The 21598-nt window shown below is 41.2% G+C and overlaps 1 protein-coding gene across 1 annotated transcript in view; it reads right to left on the bottom strand.

Annotated features, from left to right (window-relative positions):
- The window catches only part of sorcs3a (sortilin related VPS10 domain containing receptor 3a), a 246077-nt gene that overhangs the window by 63158 nt on the left and 161321 nt on the right, over positions 1–21598 (bottom strand). Inside the window, exons 5-9 of the mRNA XM_086210510.1 lie at positions 12170–12243; positions 10489–10553; positions 9729–9847; positions 4670–4759; positions 3480–3659 (exon numbers count right to left, since the gene is read on the bottom strand). Coding sequence (XP_086066636.1) covers positions 3480–3659; positions 4670–4759; positions 9729–9847; positions 10489–10553; positions 12170–12243 — 528 coding nt within the window. The remainder of the gene's footprint in view (positions 1–3479; positions 3660–4669; positions 4760–9728; positions 9848–10488; positions 10554–12169; positions 12244–21598) is intronic.

Below are 21598 nucleotides of genomic sequence, written 5' to 3'. Positions count from 1 at the left end.
TAACAAGAAGAAGAAGAAGAAGAAGAAGAAAATTTGCTGAAATGATTTAACCCACAGAGCAGTGATGGTGGATTTCTGTGAGCCACCCTGGACCTCAAAGTCAACCCTGGACCTCAAAGTCACCTAACATTAGTTTTTGGATTAATGTTGAAAAAAAAAACTCTGTAATGGAAAGTTCTTTGTGTACAAAACATGTAAATACTATAGTATACACTGTTTTTAAGACAAATAAAATTAACATGTTAGCAAGCAAAAGACAGTAATGTACTTTAATACAGTATGTATTCAGCGACTGCCTGCATTTCACATCAGTCAGACCCAACTATGTGTACCAATCTGGCTGCTTCCTGGTGAAGATGAGGTGCCGTTATTGAACAGCAGGGAATAGTCAATTATTTAATGTGAAGCAATTGAGCTTTCTACTGTGTATTATATGGCTCATTTGTTGAATCACGGCTTTGTGGGTTTAAGTGCGCTGGCAGAGAAACATAAACATGAAGGAGGCACATCATTAGAGGAATTATCTACTCCTCTCCTTCAACAACAACCCACTTCATGACTTCAGTCAATCACTCAGAGATGTTTATCGCCATGTCAGAGAGATAAATGATTCCTGATACAGTGAAGCTCAGCCAATCAGAGCCATGATTGTCAGCGAGCCACCTGCTTAACCACTTCACAGGCTGAGGGGAAGTCTAGCAGGTGAAGTGGAGCCCAGATGTCAACAAGACAGTAGTTTGCGAAACAAAGGCTCCTGATTACTGACTTACAGACTGATTGACAATGAAATAATTATTCTAATTTAAAAATAATTGTGCATTTTTTCTGTGTAGAAATAGAAAACAGGGGTGGAAGAGCAAGACAACTTCTCCTGACTTGCTCTTTCCTCTCTGGTCTGACTGGAGCTGAATCCTCACTCTGGAGCATGAGGTCTGGAAAGTGCAGTTTCTCAAGGTTTAGCAGCAATAAATGTCACAAGTTCCCCAGCATATATCTTCCTGTGTGTAATGGGTCTGATTTATCACACACAGCAGTGTATCATCTATCTCTTGTTTAGAACACAGCTCCGACCATGTGACAAATGTCTGAAAAAACCTTATCATCTCATGCCGCATGGTGGAATTCCTTTACTACTGCTGCATGGTAATAGGAGATGCACACACACTCATTCTGACACCCCCCCCCCCCCCCCCCCATCACCGCATACTGTGCAGGAGAAGTAATGGCATTGTTAATTACCGCTGCACTGCCATAGCTGCTGGTCAATATCTCACTTCCTTCACTCTCTCAGTCACACCTGCCAGCGTCGGAGTGATAAACTAGGTTCACTGGGGAGAGGAGAAGGTGGGAATTCTACCCTCTTGCTATGAATGCTAATGGGAGCCCATACAGTAGCTAGCCAGCAAGCTAACAAGGTCATTACAAGTCCAGAGGTGCATGACAGTGGGTCCCATTAAACATGCTCTTTACATTGTACATGTCTGATGTCAAGAAGATGGAGGACCACTGCCGCCAAGAACAGCAACACACACACAGATACACACACGTCTGCTGGCACTGATATTTATAAACTTTCCATTATATCCTGTCATATGATATCATGAAGTTGAGCATTTTTTGTTGTCAGTCAAATTTATATTCATTTCCAAATACGTCACATCAGAGCTTTGACAGTTCTACATCAGTACTTGATTTGATCAGCAACACAGTGCTCCATTTCTGAGGAAGGCAGCCAATTGTAGTAAATGTCCCACAGAAATTTTAAAGAAGAGTCAGACTTTAGTCTACAGAATGTCATGGAATGATGACGATAATAATCCAAGTACTATTTTGCTTGGAAATACAATATAAGTTGAACCTTTTTTTGGACTATAAATGTAATGTGGATTCTACACCTGCTTTTTGGATGTGTGTATTCACCTGCACTGTTTATACATTCAACAGAACACGTCTCCTCTCATGATTTTGGAAAGAACTCATACTTTTCCCTCGACTCTCCCCTGAATGCAGGAGTGTGTAGAGCACAACTCACCATTCTGTTCTCCTGGGGTGGGCAGGATTTTACATTTTCAGCCATGTGAGATCTCATTTTATATAACATGCTTTGACTGTCTCATTCTATGAACACGACACGGCTCTACCTCCGATGCATAGTTTGAGTCACATTTGCTTTTATCACAAGCACTTTTCTTGCAATTGAATCATTCTAATATCAATAAACACTTTTATTTTGAATGTTATTTTCCAAAAAAATAGACAAAAGAAAGGAAAAGGTTGTGTCTGGGACTTTGGTGCGGCTGGTCGCACTCCTCTTTCCTTCTATCTTCTCTCCATTCTGTCTTGTTTCTATCTCTGTCTCAACTCTCTATCTCAACTCGGCTGTGAATTCTCCAGCCTACTTCATACTGCTTTTTAATAACCATGGAAGTGATCAGCTGGTCTGTCAACGCTACTGACACCATCATTTTGACAAGGAAACCAGGATCGGAGGAGCCTGCCTGCCTGGATGGAACCCATCCAGCTGGCTATTATTTCCGATTCGTGGGGAAGGTGTCCTGTCGTGTGCTTGACGCCACTCTCCATGGAGGATATCGAGGACCTCTACCTGTTTGGATTTGGTTGTGTGGCCTCTCCTCCTTGGACTTGGAGGTGCCCTGAGTTACTGCAAAATTGGCAAGACGACGCCAAATCTGGATCTCCACATCTGGCCGTCATGATTAACAAGGTTGGCAAAGCAGTGCAACAACTGACTGTGTTAGTTCAGGAACTGAAACGCAAAGTGGAAATCATCTCGGAGGAGTTGACTGCTTTGCGAACAGGTTGATGCTGAGGACCAGGAAAATAAAATAGAATATTAATTTGGATTTGACAGTACGGACTGGAATGTGTGCTTCTCTGCCTCAAACCCAAACACGGCAATCTTATCAGCTCCTGAAGGACATCGGCCCCGTTGTTTATCCTCCAGGAGAATTCCACCCATGTTGGTGACACACATGAAATGCACCCCCCATCCTCCTCTCCCCACCCCATCTTGCCTCTGCCCTCACCACCTCCCCTGGGTGGCAGCGCCCAGATTTGGCTGCAGCTAAACCCCCCCCCCACCCCACATCACAATATTATCCTTATTAGGAATTACTTGCCCTTAAATTACTTCGACCCCCCTCAGGAGGAAAATAGCTTCTGGTTTGGAATCTGGAAAGTAAATGTTGGATCACTGGTATTGATTACCTCCAGTCGTTGGAAGATACAGTATGGACATTTTGTGCAGCTGGACATAAAAACAGAATTTATGTCACATGTAACCACTAGCTTTTAAAGTCCCTTTGTGCTGGTTTGTGTATTGGTGCATGCATGCGCTTGCAGTTTATAGGAGATCCAAATAGGCAACGGACAGTAATAGTCCCTGTAAATTCCCCTCGATCCGATCAATGAAAGCCTTCCTGTATGTATCGCCCCAGGGTGACCAATCAGATGCTTACCTCGTACAGGTCCAGCATCTGGTTCCCCCCGATGCCCCTAGTGGTCTTGACATTTTCCATGGCCAAGGTGAAGAAGATCCCTCTGGTGTCAGACAGGTAGAGGTTATAGGTGTCATTCTGGTTCCACTCCTGCACCGCCGCAAATACCTGCTTCTCATCAGTGCTGACAATGTGTAAATCCTATCAGGGAGCACGGAGAGATTAAGAGGAGTTATGACTGGGGGTGGAGAGGTGACAGATTAGAGCATGCTGACCCTGTGGGACTGGTCATGAGATCAATGATGTGGTGGGAATATAAATGGCTGATGATAAACTGTATGGAATCTCTCTCTCTCTCTCTCTCTCTGCAGGTAGTGCCACAGAAAAAAAAGTATGAGTAGCATGAGACAGAATTTACAGGAAAGTTAACAGTTTCTTTTCCAAAACTGGCCAATAAACGTAGAATCCTGCATGGGTATATAGCATAATAACTATCCAGAAGTCAACATCACTGGACCAACTAGGCGTCGGCTTCTTCTGTGCAGATACATACAATGTCTCATTTACAACCTCTATAGTCTCATTTAGCCTACCACCATTTCAAGCACTCACTCACTCCCTCGCCCTCAGGTTTGGCACAGTACATTTGTACAATCACGTAACGTAGACAGCAGCCAGTCATGCATACAGCAAGCCAGTGAAGTAGACAGTAGAGAATTTTCCAGTTCTAGAATTTCTATATGTCTTCTGCCTACCACTCACTTACTAGCTGTTTATTAAAGATTGAAGCTAATCTACTGTTGGTGCATGTGTGTAAAGTAGAGCCAGGGGAGTCCCAGCCAGATGTCAGACCCGTACAGCTCAGTGATGACATGAGCGTACTCAAACCAATGTGAGTGCAGGCTGACAGGGGAGTGGGACGATCACGCTTTAGCCTGCCACAAGGCCATCGGGCTAAATGTAAGTGCACTCTGAAACATGTAAAAACTGAGAAATTCATATATTCATATGCTGTAAAGCAAAATGTTGTGAACTAGTGGTGACCATTGCCTTGGTTTCAGACATTCAACTGAATTGACCGGACATTCAGCAATGCTACTTTACTTCCTGCATGACTCTATGCCACTGTGGTGCCAGCGTAGCACCGAATGCCTACTTTTACCAAAGATTAATTATTTATACGTTCATAGTTTTTTTTTGCTGCAACTTACCTTAGGCAGGGAGTATTTGGGCAGTTTGATTTGGATGAATGAGTCTCTCTTGTAGGACACGTAATACGTGGCTCGTCCTGACGTTGGAACCTACAACATATAAAACCCAGTTGAATCCATGTACAGGTTCCTTTTTTTTATGAATGTCTGTTTCTATTCCAGCTGAACCTTTAGTAACATTTTTCTTTTTTAGCACTCTGGTGATGGAGTGAGTAAGAGGCCACCTTGTAGCAAGGCCTCATCACTGACACTGGATCATATTTTCTCCAATAAATTACAGTGGCTGATCAAAGTGCACATCTCTCTCTCTCTCTCTCTATCTCCCTCTGTCTGGCCTGGTGGATTTCAAGGTGCTACTGGGTGTATCCTTTCTTTCTTTTGGGACAGCCATTTATAGCATTTATATTCTGCCTTGCATTCAGAGGATGCTGCCCTCTTTAGATATCAATGCACCTGCTGGTTTCAAAGTGGACTTTGGTAAATATCTCGCAGGACAATCAATAGTCTCATTATTCTTTGTCAAGAGAAATCTTTAAGTTGCCTGACCAAGACTCATCTGCTGTCGGACCAAAAAAAGTCTGCCTTAATGGCGCAGACTCTTTGCAAACACCTCGAGGTGTTAGTTGTAAGATTATGTAGCAAGAAAACACAAGGTGTTGAATGGCCATTAGCCCTGAGGACACAGAGGCCAAGGCCTTGACACACACACACACACACACAATGTCACTTCATAACCCACACACTTTTTCCTTCCTATCAATAATGACATGAAATCATTTAGAGGAAAACCTTCATATGGAACTTGTAGCTGTCTGGTGAGGAGAAGTGATATCAGGAGTAATGTGGTTTGACAGGGCTGATTCTTTTACTGATGGTGTGAGTGCTCTGAATGGCTCAGAGGAGAGAAAACAAGCTCTTAGAGGAAATATATTGGGTTGCAGTGAACACTGCAGAACAGTCCCACATGCAATCGAGAGAAGAGCAGGAGATCGATGGCGGGGTAACCAGAGGCAGTTTGAACTTTAAGAGGAATTGGTATGATTGATCCCCCCCCCCCCCCATCCCTTTCAGGATACTTCGTCTGTAACACGTTTAAATGCGGAGGTGCTTGAATTGAAGGGGAGTTTTAAGTTGACTGCTTGTCAGTTTACTTGGAAGAGGTCAGCAGGGCTGAAGGATCTTTGGAGAACAACTCTTTCTGTTTTATTGTCTCATGAGAAGCCAAGGCCAGGAAGGGTCCTGGACCCAGGACTTGCATGTAGGAAGATAAAGTGAGATGTAACCATTCAAACATTACAACTACTCACCTTTATTTTTTCATCTTTTCATTCTATCTTGGTAGAAAAAAGAACACACACATTGTCTCCTCTCACACATGAGACAGATTTTATAAATTCAACATTTTGGTCAAAGACCATCTTCAAATATAGCACATCATATGTAGTGTGGACCTTGTGGGCGTTGTTTTATTTTATCTTGTTTACTCAACCTGCACACCTGTCGTCAGATTTTTTTGATAACCTCTTCCACCTACAATACAATTTTAATCCCTATTGAGGTTTTGATTTGTCAAATAGTGATTTTTATTCACAAACACATGGTACTTTAAAGGTTTGTTCACAAAAAGTGTACAACGAACTCCACATACTGCAGAGTGACAATGCAGCTCCTGCATTAGACATTAAAAAATGTACATGATGTTAATTAAAATACATGAATACAAATTCAACTTTTCTGTGACACCTTACAGAACTATGAAAGATGGAGGTACATTTTCAGCTGTCACCACATTTCTGGTTCACCATCACACAATGTTGGTGTTAAAATCCCGTTTAAGCGACTTTGAGTGTGTTTGCAGTAGGAGGCGGGCCTTTGAGTTACATTCAAGCCTCATTTCAATACATAACTTAATTATTTTTTGCCTAAACATGAGTAAGTTGAATAATAACCCCATTCATGGAGACATTTTCTATCCATCCTCCACTCAGTGGGCTTTACAACATGTTCACATGAAGACTTTCCATACATTAATCAAGTTATGGCAATAGCCTAATCAAGCTAAATTCATAGCTTTATCTACAGCCCCATTAGGCTATCATAGCAATAACGTTAGTTCCAATATGCTATAGTTATTTCTGTAACTACAGTTTGTTGAGGCTATTGTTTTTTTGCTATAACTATAGCTTGATTAGGCTCTAGACAAAGCAATGACTTGATCTGGCCATTTGATTGGACGACTGTTGTTGTTCAAGTACAAAAAGTACTGGAGAAAAATCAATATACTGACAGAGAAGAAGACTGATTCCAGGGTGCAGGTTGTCCTGCAGCATCAGATGTTCAACTGGTCAACCTTTGGCGTGACACTCCAAGTCATTGGTGCTCCTCTGACTTAAATCGAAAGATTATCATAGAAAATCAGACAGCGAATTACGTTGAGACAGTATAAAGTTTTATTTGGTTGTCAAGAAATGGGTTGTTTTTATGTCAGCACCCACCAAAATGAAACATGTATTTCAAAAGTCCAGTTTTAGTCGCACTAATATAATGAATCAACTTTTTCTGAAAGGTATCAGCAACAATTAAGGGTCCAGTATCTTTCCCAGGAGCTGTCTGGAGGAGCTGGGGGTCCAACCCAATGACGGCCACTCTACCACCTCGGCCATGCAACCGCATGAAGACCATAACCACGTACAAAAATCATAAAACATTTTTCTTTCAACTCTTAATTTCATTTTGATGAAGTTGTTAGCGAATGTTATAAATGTATCCTTTCTAAACTACAGAGCAACCTTTCCACATCATCATTTTAACTCAAAAACAAAACTTGAAAGCAAATTAAAAGACTAATGATTGATTAAATAGTTTGAGAACACATTTCAATACACGCCTTGCCCCCCCCCCCCCCCTTTTACCACCGTTGTCTCCAGGAACCCCTGCTGTTGCACATCCGAAGAAAAAAAGTCTAACATGTAGTATGACTATCATAAATTCATTAATATCGTTCCCTTAATTCAGGAAATTGTGTAAGGCTAAAGTTGATCCATTAGTCAAGCCTATTTCATATGCAATTGAAAAATAGTTCACTAGCTCCAAACACACACTTTAAATGACACTGAAAAATAATCAGCCCTTCTCTCAAACGTGTTCAATTAAAAGGGAGGATTATTATCCTCATGATTGCTCGTGACGGCTGTTATGTTTTACTCCATTAGTCCATGTGGGTGTAAGTTTTTGGTTCTGAAAATAAAGACTTTGATCAGATGTGTGGTGAGGGTGCTTGCATCCTTCAGTGTGTTCTAACCTCATAGTCACCTTTGCAACAAGACAAACTTTTAATAAGTGAAGAGGTTATAATGCAGTACCTGCAAAACAACACAACATTTTTGGAGGTAGATTTGAATAAATTGTTTTTGTTTTTTATGCTAACTTTCCCTGTTGACTTTTAAATGTATGAAACCTAATTTGCATAATGTCATAGTAAATAATATTCATGCTGTGGAGGGGAAATTAAAATACAACTCATAAATTGCATCCGTGTTACTTTGAATTCAGGACATTAACATTTCAGATGTTTCTGTAACACTAATTGTGATTAATATGACACAGCAGACAGTGCCTTGGATAAATATTAAAACCTAGTCCGGCATAATTGAAAAACAAAGCACAAATGTTCAGTTGAGGTTCAAGCACAAGGATTTTAACATATAAGCTCTGTGCAAGATAATTTATATTAATGGAGAACAGATCACCAAGACAATGGCAGAAGGAGAAATCCTAATAAAACCCAAGGAGAGCTCAGATTAAAGTGATATTTCACGTTCCCACAGATTTAGTAGGTGTCTTAAGTTTATGAGGACAGTTTCCAACATTCCAACGTCACTACTTGGTGACTCCAGAAGGCAGGAGGAATCAGACATGTATATTTAGCTTGAAGCTAACGGTGACTGACAGCCAGCAACAGTAAAACTGCCAAATATTGTCGGTTTAAAACTCATAAATGTATTGTTTTATAATCCACATCTTCTTAACCCAGCTGTGTGCCCAACAATCAACAAATACTCTGATTTGAGCTAAATACAAAACACTTTTGGTTTGGTGCAAAGGTTACAGTTTGTTTTTAGCTCAAATCAAAGAGTTTGTGGATTAATGAGCGCACAGATAAGCAAAAACTCTCTCTTCTCTTGTTTTATGCAAATGATCTCATCAAACAGAACACAGAAAGTGGGTAATTACTCCGACATATCGGGCTGATATTTTCAAGGTGGTCAGACACGAAACATCACTTGTTCGCCAACCTGTTAGCCAAAGCTACCAAAGCTTGTATTTCTGCTGGTTTGTTTTGTCCCTCTGTCTGAGAGTCCTCCATTAAGACAGTTAAGATGCAACATGCATTAATGCCTGCAACAGTAATGTTTAGTTTTCTGTAGTAGCAAAGAGGCATGTTTCCTTAAAACACATTAAAACCTATTAAAACTAAAAGATTACTGTGAGACTAATAATTCATTTTTATTTGTGATATAAAATATAGTGGAGGCTTCCCTCTGTGTGTGCAAAAGTGTAGGAAATTTTCTGCTGTTACTGGGAAAAAAGTAGTCTTTAGTAATGGCATAAGAAATAGATCAGAAGCCACAAAAGGAAAAATTTGGTTTCAATGGACTAATAACAAGTTGAATTGTCAGTCATTCAATATATACAGCCTAGATAACATTATTTTATCTTTTTATCATTAATTTTCAATGACGTATTCTTCTCCTGTCAGTTTCTCAATGGAGAATCTTAGTGTATTAGCCTGTGCAATGACCTGAGAAAAACTTATTTCCATCCCTGGATAACGTAGCTCTGATATAACTGTGTTCCTTGACTGGACTGTGGGGGACAGAAGAGAGTCGGGGAGTGACGTGCAGCAAAAGGAGTGGAGCATAGGCCAGCCAAAAGTGGTACTGTTATGCAATACCTCAAGGTATGTCCATACAAAATTGCTCAGCCCAAACACATAGAAACAATAACATTGGTCATAGTGGCACACATGTTGCCCAGGTGGTAGGTGGCGTTGACCCACCTGGATGAATATGTAGTCATCTTGAACCACCAAAGAGCTGATGTCTATGTATCCAGAGAACGGGTAGTTCCTGTTTGCCTCTGTGCACATCTGAGCTCTGCATGTGATGTACTGCACACCTGTCGCATTGGGAGAATCAGACAAGGTTCTGACCATTAAAGTTACACATCTTAGCATACAGACTTGCAGCAGTGTATCTTTTGTGTCATGAGTCATCAGTTGAGGCGCTCTCTGCATTGCAGGTTGATTAAATTGATTACATAGATACAACAGTGCTCACAGATATTTATATAACGAGCTTGAACTGTGTCAGGCTGCGTTCCACTCATATTTATTGTCTGACATTTACATTTCCCTTGACTAATTGCCTCTCTTTCTTATTGTTATCTAGTCTTATCATGTGCAGATAGCACAGACAACCATCGCCACCTGTCAATCATACTGTGGCTGTGTGAGAGAGAAGCAATGTTTATTTTTCATACTGTAGAGCTGTGACTGCAACATCACAGACTTGCATAAACAATTTCACCTATGGAAGACCTTGGTGGTATTGCCATTTAGTAGTGTGGAGCTGACATTCAGTAAATGAAAAGAAAGAGAAGAAAGAGCGCATTAATCAAGATTCGCATGCTGTTTTTTTGAGGGAGGCGAGCCAGAGCAGGTTCCCAGGGGACGCCTTCTATAGTCTGGGAGAAATTCACAGAGACCTATTCATTACCGCTTTTGGATGTATACGTGTGTGTGTGTAGCAGACACTCACTTCCATCAGGTGTGTGAGCCTCCATGTGGACCAGATCTGGCTCCTTGTCCAGACCTGAGACAGACCTGGGATACAATGACAAGCCATAGAAAAATACATAAGAATAGCAACATTGAATAGAAAGGGATATAAAAGAATGAAAAAAAAATGTCTGTAGAGGAGGTGGGGGAACAAAAAAATTAGAGATTGTTCAAGTTAGTAAAAGACAGATAATACAGTAAAGTTTCCGCTTGAGAAAAAGACGCATTATACTACTCCAGCAACTCCACGCTGGTTCGCCTCCAGCGAAATGCTGTAATACAAATACATTCTCCTCATCATTGGCGAGGTGGTGTGGGGTCACCACACTCTGATTGTGTGTATATCTCTGAGCAAAATCTGGCTTTCTTGCTCATTTCACTGCTTGTGGATGAATGGGCTGAATGGACAGCTTTCCCATTGTGGAGGTATTTCATATGCCTCGCAGGCAGATGAACCATTGTCTAAATGCAGCCAACTGGAGGTGGGCCGAGCCATTGCTTGATGCCTGTCCTGTGGTTCCGTGTCCTTGAAGAGGCTTTGATGATGTAGGTGGTCCACATTATTGAGGACTTTTCTCTGCGATGTATTGAGAGCAGCACCAGGTCGTGGCCAGTAACGACGATAGTTTTGTTAATAGTTAATAGAGCGGCTTTTGAGGGAACTGTTAACATGTTGCGAAAGGAAATGAGCATTAGATGTTTCAATCAACTGCTTCTGAGTGGATTAAATAGTCTACATAATGCCATCTGCAGATGAGCGGGAAAGGAAAATACATCACCAATGAATAGGAGGTCATATATCAACAACTAAAGAGAGGTATCGATGTATAACCTTCAGCTGGATAAATTGTATTTGTTCCTCAGTTCTGGGTATTATTGGACTTGCTGCATACTGTCCAGATCAAGGACAAAGTTTGGAAATGTAGGTGAAGGCAACAGCAGCAGAAACAGCTGGTCAGTCCTGAGAATTTAATATTTGCAGAGTCCAAAAAGGGATTAAATCTCCCATTATACAAATTCACTCTTAACAGAAAAAGTTAAAAAAGACACGTAAAGCAAGCTTAAAATCAATATGGGAAATTCGGGGAGTTCGCGTCAACCTTTCGCCCCTTCAAAATATGATTAGTGGGTTTACCCCAGCCACCTCAGAGAGGGAGGGAGACGAGTGATGAGCGTGCACGGTCTGCGAGGGCCAAAGGCAGCAGATGTGATGGGATAAGAGGTGACAGAGATGTCCTGGTTACATTATTAGTCATATCTCCCCTCATACTGTATGTACACGTCTGTATCTACAGCTGTAAGAAAGCGCCAACTCCCCTTCCTTCCTCTGCTGATGTAAAAATAATAGAGTATTTATGTGCAACACGTCTGGTATGAGCCAGACGTGTACGTGAAATCAAGTAGAGGGCAACGTTGCTATTGGATGCTGAATACAAATTGTGTTCTAAAGGAGGAGATTAATCTCTGCCTGATTGTATCAGGGGAGGAAAAAGTGCACAATTTTCACAGCATCACCAGTCAGTCACACTGCTTGTTCGAAGCCATCGATATCACTTGCTCTGTGGCACAGAACATGAGCAACAGTTTCTGCACTCGCAAGTAAACAAAAGTTGGGAGAAGAGGAACGGGCCAGAATGAGAGACGCACAAAGGAGAACTCACCAATAGAATCTGGTCGGCGTGACGTGTTCATGGACGAGCTGCCATTTTCTCCCGAAGTCCACCGAGCTGTAGAGCTGTAGAGACAATCAGGGGAACAACTTAGTCTTCTTAGCAGGATCTATGTTTCTACATTAGTATGGCTTCTAATTAGACCGGCTGAATTATTGGTTGTAATAGTGATGAGCAAACTTGGGACACGGCCAGATAATTCCCGGGTTAGTCTTGCTCTATAAAGCATTACCCGGAGATAGGCCGACATAGCACTGAACTGCTATCATCATTACCAACTGCCCATTCAGGCTAACATATTGTCACAGATATAGGCATCTCTATTCCCCTATCCCCTGATATATGAGAGTTATAGGTCCAGAGGAAGTACTTTACAGGAATGATAACTTCAGTACAGTAGGTGTGACATGAATGTGGTTGTGGGATTTGGAAATGCCTCATCTTTGCTTGTGAAAAGTGAAATTAATATGCCAAAAACTGCAGTTCCACAGGCGGCCACACTATTTCCTCTCCCCACAAACGGGTGTCCCATCCAACCAGAAGTGACGCTAGTGGGTCTTTAAGGGTTAAAGATGTGCATAATAAAGGGCTTCCTTGATTACCAGTTGGGAGTGTCGCCTCTACTGAGATTGTCAGTGCTTTTTGACTTCATTGTGCATTTAAATTTGGTTGTAAAATGCAAAGATGTTGATCACCTCATTACTGAAGCTTCAGAGCATGACTTCACAAATCAAAGGGCCTTGCACTTTCTGTACGCACTTTTACTTCTACAGTGTAGATTTTTTTTACAGCCCCAATGATAAAAGAACCTGAAAAAGTCCCTGTGTGTACGGTTTACAAACAGTGCACTTGGATTCATAGTGCATGCAGATTTGTTAAGAGAGCAAATAGATGTTATTATACCTGAGATACACTTTTGTCAAATGTTATATCAGCGATGCAAAGCGGCCACACTGGCTCCATTTGTTCTGCACACCCTGCAGCAAAAACCAAGCAGTTTCTCTATGGCAAAGGCCACCTGGGAATGCTATGAGAATGTGGAAAACAACCTGTATCATAAAGTAGAGATGCATGATCAACTTGGGCAATCAGGCTACCCCCATTGATCATTATTAGCCACTGCTATGGTGCCTGTAAACTCACTTTTCGTGTGTAAACACAGACAAACCCAGTGTGTTTCAGGCTTTATGCTGAGAAGCAATCATTTAGAATTTGGAATTGTTCCAGACCCGTATTCTTATTTGAAGATGTCATATCTCTTTGGCACAGGTATGTGCTCTGCGAGAGCCCTCTGGGTGTAATTTATGACCCCCCCTTACTGTTTTGCAATCCATTGCTACAGATGTTTGTCAGGGTTTTGTTGTGCAGCCGGACCCAAACACAGGGACAGCAACAAGAAAGGATGCAACAAACTTAAAAACTTTAATGAGAAAATAAACTTAAAGAAGACTTGCTGAAGTCTTGCGACACAAGAGACAAGATGGTGCTGACAACAGGCAACGTAACACGAGGATCCGATGAGGACTGAACCAGACAACCAGACTAAAATACAAACTCAACTAATGACACAACAAGAAACGTGCGAAAGCCTGAGGGCCGGGGAGGATTTGACAGGGTAAGAGACACTTGGAGAAGGGCTGTGACTGAGGAGGACTAACAAACTGACAAGACACAGGTGCGAGACAAAAACAGGAAGTACAAAGAAGACCAAGACACAGGAGGGAGGTGATGACAAAATAAAACAGGAACTGACAAGACTGAATAATACAAACTAAGAGTCAAAACTTAATGTCCACAGCTAAACTCAACACGGACCTCACTGGACTGTGACAGATTTGTAATCTCGAAATTAAACAGTGAACAAAACAAACAGTAAACAGCGCTTTGTCGTAACCCAAAAATGAATTACACAGACCCTTAAATCTAGGTCACTGGACTGATTTGGTAGTTCACTGACTGGCCTGTGTTGGAGGAAATAGCAGAGGGGGTGGGGGGACATTCTTGCGGTCTAATGATATTGACTATTACATGTTTTACTGTCAATATTTTTCATTTGCTTGTGCATTTAGCAAATATAGGACAAAAAACTGTTTCTTCAGCATCCCACCTAAGGGGCAAAGTAGGACGACATGAAAGCAAACTATGACATATGTATTTATAACAGTACAGTATATCGTGATGCAGTCTATAGCTGGGCTCACATGGAGTTCTACCCAGCGCTCCAATTTAAATGTACAAATAGAGCTCTGGTAAACAGCAATAACCAATATGCATTTGCTACAGAACACTACTGACTGATGTTGCAGACAAAGCTCCTGGCATCTCGCTGTGTATAATGAACATTGTTGTTTTTTTGCCTGTGTGGTGAGTCAGCGGCCCCGGTTCAGCTCCATACTACTGTGCTTACTGGCTTTCATCACTGCAAAGCACAGTCTTACTCTGGTAAATGAATAAACTGCAAAGAGCTGTCCATCTCTGTAAGGCCATGAGTTTTTCCTTTAGAATATGTCATTGTCTACCAGTGTTCTCAAACATGCACAGGCATATTGTCATAATTACCATCACGATCTGCTCCTTCTATCAAGATGATTATCTAGATTATATGTACGGATGAGGAACTCAATCATACGATCATGCTGTCAGCACTTGAAGGCCATCTGTTTAGAGCGCTTGACAATGACGAGCACTGGCAGGTGACCAGAGCATTCATCCTACTGTCCCTTGTGTGGTTTAGGAATGAATCTGGTGTTAGCTGGGAGCAAACATTTGTCTAAACCTTTATGAGGTTGAACAGAGTTGAATATACGGTGCCCATGGGCGTCTGCTCTGCACAACAGTGGACGTCTGATTTGTCCAACCCCAGCAAAGAAAGGATCCCCACCGGAGTGTTTAGGTTGGTGTAACAGGGTGGCAGGCAAGGTTCCTCATCACTTTGGACAGTGACATATGCACCAGCGGGCAGGCACAGCCTCACCCCTCTCTATTCATCAGTTCAGTGACATCTTAAATTTAAAAGCCTCAGAGCTGTCAGAAAGTAAGCCTCATAGTTTCCCACTCACTCCGATAAATCAAAAGCAGGGCGAGCCAGCTGCCACACCGGCTGAGAGAACCAACCGAGGACCCAAGTTCAGATGGTGATGGAGGAAATGCAGACAGCTTGTTAGCTGAACTCATCTATTCATGGTTGTAGAGGGTTGACATTTTGGAATTTCGTGAAATTTTAGTGAGAACATAACAAGGGAATCACCATTTACATGATTAGGCTGAGCCTGCTTACTGGCTCCATATGTTAGTGTCTTTGAGAACTGTGAAGACATGTATCGCAGTTTTGCAGATGAATTTAAGCTTAACGACAGCGTGCCAGATGGATGAACGAGTAAATTAGATGATGAGATTTTTTAATGTCAAAAGTCGCTTTCACTGCATCTGTGGAACTATGCGTCTGATGTTGCACTAATAAGTAGCATCTTGCATGTCATTAACATATCCCCTCTAATAATGTTAGCGTATGTTATCGTCTGGAAGGAAGAAAATAATGAAAGAATATAGAGTCAGTTCATCCATAATCCCAAACAACTGGAGGAAAATAATTTAAGATGCTCATCATAGACATAACGGTGAAAAGTATATGAGTGCGAAGGTGAGTTCCACCTGTAAAACTGCCAGAACATTCAAATGATTAAAATATGACCCAATATTTCTAATTTAAAAAAAAAAAGTGGCAGAAAATTGAAATATTCCATTAAAGAATGAGATTATCCCTCTGGCACTCCCAAGGTCAAAGAGGTCGATTCTCAGAGTGCTTTTTTTAATCTCTGGTATAAATAAGTCCCCTTACAGGGAATTACTCTCAAACACTTTAAGTCAAATAAATAAAGCAAAAGGTAAATGTTTCACTCTGATTTAGATCTAATTTCATGTCTTGGACTCCCATGTCTCACAAGAATTTCATGGCATGCAGTGCTCGTTTTATCACATTTAGCCATCATGTCTTTTACAGTAAGCTGAAGGGATGCAGGCATAATAAGCAGTGGCTTTTTGCTTTCCTCGCAACTCGTAGCTTATGCACAGATATGGGACTCAAGTGCAGTCATATGGGGGATATATCTTCAGGGTTATGTGGTGGCCTACATTTGGTCTTCCTCTGGTCGCCTCTACAGGAAACAAATGGGGTAAAAATAAAAAAAAAAGAACCTAAAGGAGATTTTAGCTGATTTTAAATCTCACAGGAGAGCTGTAATGCTGAGATGAATCTCGTTAAATCGTGAGGGCGTTTATCGCTGTGTGTTGTTTCTTCTTGAAGACGTGTTCATTAAATAATGTCAGATGACGGATGTCTGTTAGATTTCTCGGTCATCAGCCAATCATCTAAACCTCCAGTCAGGTGTTATTCAGCGTGTTCACCACCAACCAACCACAGCTGCATCTGAACACCAGAGGGAGTATTTCAACTGTGTAGGTGCTCGAACATTCCCCTTTCAATCGGTGTACATGCGTTTTCTCCTAATGGTAATGGTGATTTTTCTACTACAGTCAGTCTATTGAATGGACAAACCTGCCCCTGTGACAAATGAAGCTTTCAGAGAAGCACAGGAATGAGACCTGGAAGTAAGCTAAGATTGTTGACCATCTGTTTGCCTCGTCTCAAAGTTGATGAGATTTCAGAAAGTTTGTTTTTGTTTTTTGTTAAACGCCCAGTATAACATCCATGTTTCACACTAACATATGATATCTTAAAACTTTGTTCTATGGAATCAAATTTTGTCCGCAACCAAGTTCATACATGAAATGACAGTAGCTTCTAACAGTTGAAGAAGTAGTCAAAAATGTGTCAAAATAGTCCAAAAGTGATGAGTTCCTTAGTTGATTACCTTGCTGCTTGCTGTTCTTTGATTGCCACTTAGCTTCTTTTTCTTTTTTTTTGAGCAATGATTAAAGATCCAATGCTATGTCCCATTAGCTTTGGTCTCAGGAACCCACAGTGATGCTAACTTCATGACTTTGTCTATAATTACTGTAGGTTTGTGTAACTGAAGTTGAGCGCCGCGATTGTTGTCGCTGTCAGTCAGCAGCAGCTACACTGTCTACATCTCAAAGTTTATGTGGCTTTTGCTTCTTCCATGTGCAGAGCATACAGAACCAGAGCGGCAGCAATGAACTGCTGACATATCGTCCACATCTCCAGAGCGTTTCCCAGGTTTTTACGTTGTAATTGCTTTCATTCATCATATGTCCGACTGACCTATGGGGGGTTGAGGCTGTTGTTCGATGCATGCTCATATTTGCTTTTATGACATTGAAAATCCCAAAACCAAACCCTTACAGCCGAGCAAACTGTTAAGAAATTTACTCAAGGTTTTTGCAGCTGCTCTGACTGAAACTACATTTTCTATTGCTACTCAACCATCTCATGCATGGCATATAATTACTTTTGCTCATAATGAAAAATGAATCAGAATAAAAGATAAGTGACTGTGTTACAGCAGAAATAAATAAGAAAAAAAAGCAGTCTTAGTGATGTTGCTGGTGCAAGGACAAGTCCCCATGTGAATTACACGAGTTAATGTTTGAAAAAGCTCCGCACACTCCCATGCACGTGCAACAGAGCTGCTGATGGGTTTCTGCTCGTAGCTGGGAAGCTCCTTTACTATGCTTTAAATTTAGAGAATGTCACAGACACAGCTGGCAGTGATAACAGTCTTGTATTCCCTTCACTCACACTAAAACTGCAAAATTCCAGCAGAGTAAAAGAGGCACAGACCATTATTTTCTCAGCACATGAGAAAATGTGTTGGACCTGTGCAGCCAATTAGCTACAGGAGGCCTGTACAGGACTCTCTCTCTTTCTCTCTTCTTTTTTTTTTGGTTTGACTCGATAACACCATCTTTTCCCAGAGGATTTCCATCCATTACCAGATGTGCCGTGCTACTCCCATTCCTCTAATCACTACAACCTGCAACACTGTCACTACTGACAGTCTATGTGCTCCATGACAATAAGAGTTTATGGATTTAGCTGGTGGCAGTGTGAAATAAAAAATGTAAGGGTCATAAACCAGCATTCCTCACACAGTTGATGTTGTTTCCCATTGTGTTGGACACGAGCCACATGCTCGTGTAGGACCACAAAGCTGGCAGTGATAGTGGTATTGTTTCCCGATTAGACCTGGATTACAGCGTATTCATCTTTCATCTTTTTCTCACTTATTGTGTTGCTGGTGCAGGCACGATGAGGTACTTGACTCTTGATTGTAATAGGCCATTGTTAGACTCCATTGAAAAAATCATAATCAAAATGCGCTGCGGCTGTTTAGTAATATACATAACACACTTGAAAAAGCAGCTCCAACAGATGAGTATTGTCGCTGTGCTCGTCAGATGACATGTCTAAAAAGCACCTAAAGTTTTTGAATGGTTGGGATCCTGTGACCCACGTGATCACAGGTTCTGAATCTACGAGATTCGCTGAGGGTCAGTCCAGAACGGGACGCATCTCTTCACTCTGCTCAGCAAAAGCTTTGTCAAGCTTCATGGAGAAGATAGAGGGGCAGGAAATTAGACTGTGATACAGAAAAGACTTTGATGATTTTTCAAAGTAAAATATATTAATGGACTATTGGTCATATTCATCTTATAATACCTGTTTGCTTCATTTTGAGGTTCTTTATTCTCCAAAGTTGGTCATCCCTTTGAGATACTTGGACATTATTTTGAGGAGGTATCGTTTTAAAATCTTATTTTAGGATAGTAATTCATTAGACTTGAGGGTCCTTTTCACATTTGACATACAAAGGTTCAGACTTACTGTACAGCACAAACTTGTGTGAATTTTAAACAACGCTGCTGTGAGAGGCTAAATCTGCAGGTGACCTGCTCACAGGGCGGATAGACTTTCCAGCTTTAATTTTGATTATACTTCTTCAGTGAATCCTGAAGTTTATTTTAATGACAAAAAGAAAAACGTATTTTCCACAAACTATTTGGACAAACAAAGTCATTTTTTTGGTCATCTTCACGGTTTACAGTTGTGCAGACCATGAAAAAGGTTGACGCCTGAAACAGCCCGTCCTCTCACCGGGAGACATTTTCCATTGGTAAATGGTAAAATAGTCAATGGACTCAATTTTATGTAGCGCTTTTCTACCTTAGCGGCACTCAAAGCACTTTACTGTGTCGTCTTATTCACCCACTCACTGATGGTGTACTTCAGGATAAGGCTTCAGTTTCAACCTGGTTTATGCTATCTTTGTAAACTTGAATCCCATGTTTGCTATGATGCATTGCAATAATGGAAAATAAACATGTCGTGCCTTTTTTTTCTGTTTGCATAGGCAACACTGTCTCACTCGAACAACCTTTGTGCACTAAGATCAAAGACAAACAGCTCCAACCCCAACATGTAAAAGTTCTAAGGAGGGAATCAAGACTCAGGAGTTATGGGAATGATAACTGCCGCATTATGGAGCCCCGTGTCCCACACAATTACTATAAGTCATTTTTATACCTCCTAATTAAGTCTCTCATAAATTTTTGATGCATCTATGGACAGAGCTCTAAATCAAACCACTTCTGTTGGCATTGCCTTGGTATATCCTGTATGGGAGAGGAAGGGAGAACTGGTTTTATACCTACAATTTATGGTGCCTGCATAGTACACAGTGGTGGTGTGGTCCTGTGTGTGTGTCTGTGTATGTGTTTGGGGGGGGGGGGGGTATGACTGTGATCCAGTCATTACTGTCTTTTCTATCTCTGCCAGACAAAAAATTGGCATGGCAGTTTTACATAAAGAGGACATCTGTCTTTTTCAGATTTCTGCCTCATTGTTTTCCTAGTATAGTGTGATGTCACCTAAAGCCAAGTTTAGGCAACATAATATAGCATTTCAGTGCGAAGACCCAGGCACCTCAGCCAGATGGGGGAATCCAATAAACACCACTGGTCACGTGCTAGTGGGAGTTAGGAGTGTTCGTGAAGCTTCTGGATATACGCAATTACTTCCTGTTTTACAGCATTAAAATTAATATTATATCGTTTTTTTTTTAAGCTTTTAAATTTTGCCTGTGTCTCCATCACTGGATTGATTTTTTTTCTCCGTATTCATGAACAGTTATCTCAGATCTCAAGGCATGATATGATATTAGATCATTTGTTGGAAGGAAAATTGAGAAAGAGGGGGGATTATAATGTTTTATGAATTAAAATTTAAACCTCAGTAGGAACTTTCAGTCGTGTATATAACTAGAGGCATTATACAGCCAAGACGGTTTGAAAGATGTGAGCTGTCAAAGGTAATTTCACCCTCTCATAGCATGTCGCAGAATCTCTTCTCCCCAGAAGAATGAGCAGGTCGTGCATACAAGTGGTGACAACATCCTACATTCATTTGATCAATTCCGTCTCGTGGCGTAATATGTGGGACTGCAAAAGTAGAGAGTCACATGACATCAATAACAAGTGGGAAAAATCTGTAAAAGGAGGCAGAGGCAGATGCGGATGGATTGGTAGACGACTGTGACTACTGGGTGGAGACTCATGGTGAAGGCTACTGAGAGGAGAAACCTGTTTAATGTGGTTTCGCGGCTGCTTGGATGGAATTTCATGCTGTTTTGCAGCTGTTTCAATGGGATGCACGAGTGTTTGTGTGAGTGTGTGTGACTGCATGTGTGAGTGGATATATGAGTGTCTGTGTGAGTGTGTGTGAGTGCATGTGTGAGTGGATATATGAGTGTGAGTGTGTATTCGAGTGACTATATGAGTGTATTTGTGTTTGGATGTATAAGTGGATGTGTGAATCTGTATTTGTGTATATGTGAGAGGATGTGTGTGTTTATTCAGTAAGTGTCTGTATATGCGTGTGGATGTGTGTGTGTGTGTATTCAGTAAGTGTCTGTATATGTGTGCGGATGTGTGTGTGTGTGTATTCAGTAAGTGTCTGTATATGTGTGTATGTGTGACTGTATCTGTGAGTGTATATATGTGAGTTCATACAGTAAGTGTCTGTATATGTGTGCATGTGTATGTATGAATGTATATAAGTGTATATGTGAGTGCATATGTAAGTATATACAATTCATGTCGGTATATGTGTGTACATGCATGCGTATATGTTTGTGTATACATTAAGTGCCTGCATATGTGTGTACTTGAGTGTATTTGTGAGTGTAAACATTAAGTGTCTGTATATTTGGATGGATGTGTGAATGTATACAGTACTGTATGTGTGTATGTGAGTGTATATGTTAGTGTATACATTAAGTGTCTGTATTTGTGTGTGGATGTGTGCAGACATGGCTGTTCATTTTGTGTCACCAATGGTGAGCGATGACTTCCTGTTTCCGTAAAAACAGAAATCCAAACCATGGATCCCAAAGTTCACCAACTGATTCTGCCAAAGTGCCTGCAAAACATGGAGCTAGCAGC

The sequence above is a fragment of the Aulostomus chinensis genome, chromosome 8, assembly GCF_037954235.1.
Source record: "Aulostomus chinensis isolate RoL2024-O1b breed Wild chromosome 8, RoL_Achi_v1.0, whole genome shotgun sequence".
Classification (NCBI taxonomy): domain Eukaryota; kingdom Metazoa; phylum Chordata; class Actinopteri; order Syngnathiformes; family Aulostomidae; genus Aulostomus; species Aulostomus chinensis.
The sequence above is the reverse complement of the archived record's forward strand: the minus strand, read 5'-3'. Positions and strand labels throughout refer to the sequence as shown.